Source organism: Budorcas taxicolor, chromosome 5 (genome assembly GCF_023091745.1).
Source record: "Budorcas taxicolor isolate Tak-1 chromosome 5, Takin1.1, whole genome shotgun sequence".
In the NCBI taxonomy this organism is placed as follows: domain Eukaryota; kingdom Metazoa; phylum Chordata; class Mammalia; order Artiodactyla; family Bovidae; genus Budorcas; species Budorcas taxicolor.
Genome location: NC_068914.1, coordinates 94844857 through 94854126, shown reverse-complemented (window position 1 = coordinate 94854126; position 9270 = coordinate 94844857). Strand labels below are relative to the sequence as shown.

The following is a 9270-nucleotide window of genomic DNA, read 5'->3' as shown; positions in this document are numbered from 1 at the left end:
ATTATTCCTATAGAAATAAGGCTTCTGTTATTTCTGGGAACTAGGTCTGCAGATTTTAGTGTTGCATGTTTTTATTAACATTCTGTATAAAACAATTCATTGCTTTTGCTTGTAGCAATGTGAAAAATGCAAGGAGAAACACAGTCTTGTACTCAACAGATTGATTAATCATATGTTATATAAGTTCACTTGTCTAATAATTCTAGCTGGATTCAGTCAATGGGCTGAAAAGTCCATTACAAGAGTCAGATGCTGTGTGAACACAGGGGGCTCAGGTTGAAACAGGAATGAATTTGATGGACTTGGAAGATTTAGGCGAGTCTTTCCATGTTCCCATACTGTTGGTGGGGCTTCGGTTGTTAGTGAAGGAAGTCTGTCTTCGGCTCATACTGTCTGAATCTTCTCTGGTGAACGTTCGTTTCACGTTTTGGCAGCATGGGAAGCTTTGGGCACAGTCTTGCAAGAGATGGCCACTAAAAAACATGTATATCCAGGGGTTGCAGCAACTATTCAAGGAAGCCAGTAATGCAGGGATGGCGGTGGCTGGGTTTTCTGACTCTGTATGGAAAACATAAGGAGAGAGCATTTAACTAATCAAACGCAAGTAAAAGCACTGGATAAACTCATTCTTTTATTGGTTCACAAAAGTGGGAAAATGTTTTGGGTCAATATAGAAAATGAAGTATTTTGTTTATCAATTGGGGAAATGGTGAATAGAAATTGCTTTGTTGTAAAACATTTTCATGAGCAAGATGCCTTGAAATTAATTCAGATATTTTAAACCACTATTAAGATATTTAAGTAGAATGAGGGAGACTTTCAAGAGGCTAAGAATACTGAATCATTTATTAATAAAACTTTGAATCATTTGTGTTAGCACTAGCATTTGCTAATGGAGACAGCACTTACAGAATGGCTGCCATTTCAGTGAAATCTCACGAGTCTATAGCCACATATACCAAACTGTAGGCATCCTGATAACTTAGGCAAAAGCATGACACTATGGACCATGTTTAGTCATTTAATTTTTTTTCATATTAAACACATTCTTGTAGTAAGAACTCTTTACAGAGGGGATAGTTGAACTAGGTCCATGAAGGATGCAGTGTTTAGTTGTTTTCTTTGGCTAATTAGAAACTTCTTTTAATTTTAAAAGAAAACTCTCTTTGATTCTGGTTTGAACAACTAAATTATATTATGGAGAATGGATGAATTAAGAAATTCCAAGTCTTTTGAACCATTTTTGTGTGTGTGTGTAATTGCATTGTCAAATCACATAAATATAAACTTTCACAGTAGAACTAGGCACTGAGAATATACCTTTTCTAAAGATAAGAATAATTGGCAAGCATTGACATTTCCTTATTAAATATAAATTTGGGTCTTCTCACTCTTGTTATGTCAGAATAAATTACAGATTATTTCATCAAACTTTGTGCTAAGATGCAAATCTTAAAGGTGATCATGATCTGTGACCAAGATTCTATTCAAAAAGAATGGAAATCATCAACATACCTATGCACAGTGAAAAATATTAAAACATTATGTTAAGAAATGGAACACTAGCTAAATGCCAAATTGAAATGACTTAAGAATCTTCCTTCAAGGAGTTTAATCTTCATACCCCCAAGACCAAGCATAAAATATGCACAATAATATTTGTTGGCTGGCTGAGGAATAAATAAAACTTAAAAAAAATTTAAATCTTTCTTCAGAAAAATATGTCTTTTACCCTTACTCTAGGGCATTTCTACGAAAATTTTACAGTGTGTTACTTTTCACAAGCTAGCAAAAAGCAGTCGTGACAGTATAACTATTTCCCTGAATCCAGCAGACTTGAAAGCAGGATATTAACACTGTTGTTAGTGCTTTGACAGAGAGTAAATTTTTCTGTTTTGTAACTGCGTGGCTGACGGGAGGGCATAGTTTCTGGATCTGTGGTCTTAGGAGCTGGTTACAGTATCTTTTAACTGTTCCAGTCAAGGTGTGATTCTCATTCACTAAGTTAAGAACTATGGCCCTAGAGGATGTTATGAAAAGACTCTCTCTCTCTCTCCCCACTTCTCCCTCCCTCGCCAGCTCCCTCTATCCCCAACACAGAGCCCCCATTCCTTCACCTTCCTCCGCGGTCCTGACACCTACCGACCCAGGAGAAATTCTTATCCCAGGCAGACCACATCTGGATGATGAAGAAGGGCGCCCAGCAAACGATGTAGGCCGTCACGATCACGAAGGTCATTTTCACGGTGCGGATCTTGGCGCGGGAAATGGTCTTCACGCTGCTCACACACCGTGCGTGCAGGACTCCTCGGTGCAAGGCGCCTTCTCCCGCGCCCTCGGCGAGGGCGCCCGTGCCCTGGCGCCCCGCTGTCTTTCCGCGGACGTTGCGCCAGATGTGGTAGCAGATGAAACCGTAGCAGGTGCCCAGGATGACCACGGGCGCCACGAACACGCTGCCGGTCATCCAGGTCACGTAGGCCGGGAGACCCCAGGGCTGGATGAAGTTGGCCCAGCAGTCGTAGGTCTTGGTGACGTTGCTCACCTCGACCACGGAGAAGACGAAGTACTGCGGGGTGCTCAGCACGAAACTCAGCACCCAGGCGGCGGCGATCATGAGGCGAGAGCGGCGCCCGGGCTGCTGCAGAGTCTTCAGCGGGTGGCACACGGCGATGTAGCGATCGGCCGTCATGACCACCAGCATGTAGGCCGAGGCGAACATGGCGAACACCTGCATGTGCTTCACCACGCGGCACAGCCCGTCGGGTCCGCGGAAACGGTAGGTGATGTCCCAGCCCAGCTGGGGCAGCACCTGGAAGAAGGCGACGGCCAGGTCGGCCAGGCTGAGGTGGCGGATGAAGAGGTGCATGCGGGACGTCTTGCGAGGCGTGCGGTGCAGCGCCAGCAGCACACTGCTGTTACCCAGCACGGCCACCACGAAAATCACGGCCAGCACGGCAATCTCCAGCTTGGCCAGCTCCTCGTTGCGCGTGTCCGCCTGCGGGCCGCCGTCTTCCGCGAGCGCCTGCGAGTCCCCGCTGGTGTTGGCACCTCCCGCACCCAGAGGCCACCACCGGCTGGAGTTACTCGCGGGCCCCGCGCTGGGGCTCCCGGAGAATCGCATGCTGTCCAAGCAGCGCCCCCTCGGCCTCGGTGGAGGCCCGTTCCCTTCCCGCCTCCTCGCGCGGTGCGCTCCCTCCTGCCAGCGCTCGCCGCCAGCCGGGCTCTGTTCGCGCTCTTGCAGGCGTCTCCGGGCGCAGAGTCTCACCAGCCAACTCAGCCGCTCTCGGTCGAGCCGCCCGTCTCTTTCCCTGCTCCGCCCTTTCTCAACTCCGGCGAAGCCTGGAAGGTGCGCTCCGAGTCTCCGAAAGCCCTGGACTCCAAACTCAGATTATTGATACGGAGTTTGTTTCTCCAGATCGCGCTCCCTTTCGCCCCAGTGGTTGGAGGCTGCTCGGTGCCTACTCTCGCCACCTCCCTCTCCTCTCCTCCCAGGATTTTCCTTTCTCTCAACTTCCTACTTCGGTGATTTGTGCTTTTTGCATCACTGCTGCAGGGGTGGGGCTGGAACGCGCGGATTCCTCGGTGTATCGGTTGTGGCGATGCTTCCCCGCTCTTCTATTAATTAAAAACAAACTAAACTCGTAGAACTCGACGTGTCATACCTTTTCAGGGCTTCCCATCATTTCCTCAAGCCTCCGTCAAGAATCACCTTAACTCTGCGTGTGACTTCAATAGACATGGCACCTAGAAATCCAGAGTCCACTGCCCGCTCGGGTGCTCTTGAACCTGAATTTGGCGCGTGACGCCCACCTGCGCCAGCCGAGATTTCTCCCTGCGCCGAGAGTCCGCCCATCCCTGGAGAGCCAGTCTGGCTAACTTCATTCTCAGGACAACTCGACTACGGGAATTTCGCCTCTTACTGCCCCACTCCTCTCCACCCTCCTCTGCAGTGTAACAGTAACTTTTTTGATGCCTCTTGTCTGTCTCCTGCCTGCGTTCGCTGACCAGAAGGACGCAGTCGCTGGTCCCGAGGCAGTCCCCGCGGCTGCTTGCGTGCGCGTATCACAGCCGGGGAAAGGAATTTCTCCTGGTTTTCCACTTTCCCCTGGGGCTGGGAGCGGGTTTGGGGGTGGGTGGGACTTAGGAGTTTTCTCTAAACTAGATTCCTGGGGTTTTCTCCGGGAAAAGCCTGATTCCCACAGCTGGATGGGCGGGAATTGGGCCACAGGAGTCCGTGGGGACTTGATCTGCTTTACTGCCGAACCATGGCGACATCTCTTCGGGTGAACGAAGAGAGCTGCCGCAGAGCGGCAGCCCAGGAAGTGCTGTCCAGACTGGAACGAAAAGCCGCCAGGCTTCTTGCGCTGGTAGATGAGAAAGAGGCAACCTGGGCCGGAGAGAGATGCTCTGAACAAGAGGGAAAAGACCGCCTACCTATCGACTGGTTACTCTGGGCGGCGGGAACCCAGCAGCCGGGCCGGGGACGCACAGAGATACTAACTGCGCCCTCTTTCAACTTTGGTGAAGGTACACTCGGAAGAACAGCAAGGGGGAGCTGTTTTCAGGCTATTTCACACGAGAGGCTTCCCTGGTGGCTCAGATGGTAAAGAAAATGCCTGTAATGCGGGAGACCCAGGTTCAATCCCCAGGTCGGGAAGATCCCCTGGAGAAGGAAATGGCAACCCACTACAATATTCTTGCCTGGAGAGTTCCATGGACAGAAGAGCCTGGTGGGCTGTATAGTCCATGAGAGTCGGACACGACTGAGCAACTAATACTTTCACTTTCACAAAAGTAGAAGAAGAAAAAAAGAAACAACTCCATTCTGTAGATACAAGAACATGATTTTTGGTCAGAATGTATTGTGGCCATGGTAGAAATTTGATTGTCTGAGAATATGAAATGTAGGCAAATAAACCAGAAAATTTTCTGAATTGCAGTTCTCAATGATAATTCAACTTTGCGTCCCAGTTCATGCATGCCCAAATCTCAAGGCTGTCACGCTTAAGAGTGCTGAATTGGACCTTGGGAGTCCTTCATTATGGCTGCACAAGCCTCGGTGTATATATCTTTAAAATGGTAATGAAAGTACCTGCCTTACCTTATGGGGCTTCCCTGGTGGCTCAGCTGGTAAAGAATCCGCCTGCAATGCAGGAGACCTGGGTTCGATCCCTGGGTTGGGAAGATTCCCTGGAGAAGGAAAAGGATACCCAATCGGGTATTCTGGCCTGGAGAATTCCATGGTCACAAAGAGTCAGACAGGACTGAGCGACTTTCACTTTCACCATCTACTTTTGAGGTTATTTGGAGGATCAAATAAGACAATGTTCTGTATAGGGAAATTATCTCAAACCTACAAGTTGTGCTGCATTAAGGAGTCAAAAGATTTGAAAAGTTCAGAGATAGCAAGAAGTAAAAGGTTTCCAGATCACCTGTCTGGAAATATACTTTAAGCAATTAGGTAATAGTCACTGACTCCGGGAGATGACCTTAAGTAACAAATTATATTATTAGTGCCACATATGAGAAATAATCTTGTCTGATCCTAGTGTTCCAGGGTATTGCAAAAGTGATCTGTGAGCCAGAACCTGGCAATTTTGTTGCTCTTGGTCCTACACCTTTGAGCTTACAGGTTTCCTGAAGGATGAAATCTGCAGTACAGGGTCACCAAAGATCCTTTTAGTGTTCTTATTCCAGAGAGAGGGTGTGGTAGATTCTCAGGAAATCATTCATCAGTGTCAAGCCCTCTGATTAAACAATCAAACTATATACAAATACAAATTATGAAAATAATTTGTTAGGTTACATTGGCCACACAGTTGGAAGATACTCATCCTCAGTGGACAGTAGTACTAATTGTCATGGATTGAATATATATACACATATTTATATGTTACATAGGAATATGTGTGTGTGTGTGAGGCAAATTCCAGAACCCAGTCCCTCGTTTAACCCACACAGTTTTTAAAATGTGTCTGTCATGGTTTTACTGGTTCTCTATTCAAAGGAAACCAGGACCACTGAAATACTCAAGTACCTGCTATGAAAATTATTCAGTGGAAGGTAAAGAAATTGTGGTCCTAAAATATGAAAAGAACATAGTCAGCATTTCCTGTGCTATTTCTTATGCTTTGTCTTCAAGCAATTTGTATTTCCTCTGTACTTGTATTAGGACTTATTACTTTCACCATCTTACTCTCAGTAGATTTCAGTTAACATATTGTGGGGGTAAAATGATGAAAAGAAAAAAAAAATGGAAGTTGTCCTGGAGTAACCTTTCTCTCTACCAGTCTTCCTTTCTTCCAATTTGCAGTTGTCCTGGAGTAACCTTTCTCTGCCAGTTTTCCTTTCTCCCAGAGTGCAATTCCAGATGTTTAAGATACATTTCAAGAAATGGAAACAGGCATCTCTTTCCCTTACTAGCTGTATGACCTTGTTTTAATCTTTGAGCTTCAAATTCTTCATCTATAAAATCTTGGTGCTAAAACATAGCATACTGTCTACAAAGATTGTATAACTGTTTAAGTTTCTGGCATTTCATGGGTATTCAAAACATTAATTTCTCCTTTTCTGCCCAAATATGTAAATATCCTCCATCTTGCTTGTTATATAGCCAATAATATTTTTCCTTCCAATTAAAGCAGAATTTCCCAAACCCCCTTCTTTGCAATAGATATGTCTTCTAGAAGAAAAGAATTGGGGGAAGTGCAATATTTGCATCTCATCCTCTCCTAGAGATTCATACGTAAAAAAACCTCTGAGAAACCTACTTAACTGTGTTTGTCAATATTTCACTAAGCTATTTGACCACGGAAAAGACTCATCCTTTTACTTTCCCCGTGAAATAGTGATGAACATGCCACAGGACAATGGATAGAGTTTGAAGCATACTGAGTAAATAAACTTGGAGTTCCAGAACTCTTGTGGACTACCACCAGACTTAGTCAAATCAAGTAGTCCAGGGGCAGGGATACCCAACATCAATGGGCTACATTTCATTTATCATGTCACCTTATGCACTGCTTTATAGCTGCAATCAATATGCTCATCTTCTCCTTAAACTTGCAGTTTACTTCCCCTTTCTTACTGAGAAAGGGGAAGAAATTGGATAGCCACAGGAATATCCATTTTATTTCTGTCACCCACAGAAATAAACTGTTATGCTTTCCCTTCAATTACAGATTAATGACACTCTATTAAAAGCTAAAGGGCTGTAGTCTGGTATTCATACAATACTTCTAGCAAATCAACAAATATTTGTTGCACATCACTCTGCTAGGTCTTGGGCTGGATACAAAGAAGTACGTAATGGTCACTAACGTTTAGTAAACACTTTAGGCCAGGCACTCTTACAAGTGCTTTACCTCATTTAATTCTTCTAGTGACCCTATAAAGGATGTACTCTTATTATTTTACCTGACATTTGAAGAAACAGATGCACAGAGATGTTAAACAAGTAGCCTTTGGTGACACAGTTGGCCAGTAGTGGAACAGGGATTTGAACAGAAGCAGTTGACTCTGGCAGAATGTATAATCTTAACTGTTACACTGTGCTACCACTAGTGAGCCTCATGTTCTCACATCTTACAGACTCATATGGGGTACTTCTTTGGTTATTTAACATCTTATCTTTTTGGTGGGTTCTCCTTTAAGCCTAAGAGGTCAGGTGGGATCTGCTCCAGTTTCTCTATATCTTTGGTTTTCTCTTTAGTAAATTAAGTACAGGGCTTCTCACGTGGTTCAGTGGTAAAGAATCCACCTGTCAATGCAGGAGATACAGGTTTGATACCTGGGTCAGGAAGATCACCTGAAGAAGGAAAGGGCAATCCCCTCCAGGATTCTTGCCTGGGAACCGTGGAGTTTCACAAGAGTAGGACACAGCTTAGCGACTGAACAACAACAATGAAACTACGGTAGTAGTAGGGTACTGCTAATAATAAGAGGGCAGTGACATTTACCAGTACTGACTAAGCTCTTAACTCATGAGCTAAAAGTTTTATATTTATCATTTCATTTAATATTTCAAATAATATTTAAAATGAACTGAATATAGGGATACACTTATTATTATCCCACTTTACAGATTAATTACACAAAGGTTAGGGAGGTTAAGCATCTTAACCAAAGTCACAGGACTCCAAGGGGCTGGGCTGAGTCACACATCAGTCCATTTGAAGTCCAGGCCTGGGTTCTAACCTCTACACTGTACTATTTCCTGTATACGTCACAAGAACTTAACACATATTTGCAGAATTAACAAATGTAATAGAAACTGGTGTTTGAGTGCTGAAGGAACATAAAACTCAGACAGTGCTTGATGATTGAATAAATTAGGGAAGAGTTCTTCAGGAGTTATTTTTGAGCACCTGAATCTCTCTGTGTCTTAAATGTTCTAGTCATCTCTCTGCCTTACTGCCGGGTAAGTGCATATTTGATTTTAAAATCACCCAGTGAATGATTCTCTTTCTCTCTGTCATACAAACACACACAGGGGATTCTACAAAATGATGCATGTTAAACATGAACAAAGGTCAGGTCTTCGTTATAGTTACTCTATGGAGTCAAATGAAAAATGAGAACACTATTTGGTTCTATTGATATGTGATTAAAATTGGCTTGCAGGTTAGTGCACAGAGCTATGGCATTAGAGAAAGTCTGCTATGCTCAATAGAATCTTAAGAATCCTAGTATTTACTGACAAAAAATTGAAATCTTACAAGATTTCTAAATTCATTATTATTTATATCATATGTTCAGAAAATGTTTGCATTTAAAAATTATATGGTGAATTTAACTTAAAACTTTAAAATTAAAAGCTCATTTAAAACACTGAGTTTAAGAGTTTTGCTCCTGATGAACTAATACTTATTTGGGTTCTCTGCATATTTATGGTTCAGCAACTTTGATTTTATGCTTAAAATTTGACAGTCATCAAGACACATTCTTTTAGCAAGTTGGCATCATTGAGCCTGTGTCTGTGTATTCATTAACTCCTTTTCTCACAAGAGAAGAGATTTATGTTGTATGAAGGGTGCTGACATCAGGAATCATGATACTATCATTATTTTGTTTATCTACTATGAACACTAACTCTGTAAAATACAAAAAAATTCTGCTTGCTTCTCCTTTTCTTTTTTGAGGTTTGACAGGTAGTTTTGAAGAAATACATTCCATTTCTATTCTTCATCCACTCCTCCCACCTCTTTTGTCTGCCACCTCACATACACTTGCCAGATGCTTTAAGGTTTCTGAAAGCCTCTTTTTTTTTTT

The 9270-nt window shown here is 43.6% G+C and overlaps 1 protein-coding gene across 1 annotated transcript; it reads right to left on the bottom strand.

The window, feature by feature from the left end:
- Positions 1–211: 211 nt before the first annotated feature.
- AVPR1A (arginine vasopressin receptor 1A) lies at positions 212–3377 on the bottom strand. Its single transcript, XM_052641067.1, has 2 exons — positions 2143–3377; positions 212–558 (listed from the first exon to the last, which is right to left on the bottom strand). Exons 1-2 carry the CDS (start codon positions 3119–3121, stop codon positions 272–274), a joined length of 1266 nt encoding a protein of 421 aa, XP_052497027.1. The 5' UTR covers positions 3122–3377; the 3' UTR covers positions 212–271.
- Between the last annotated feature and the right edge of the window lie 5893 nt (positions 3378–9270).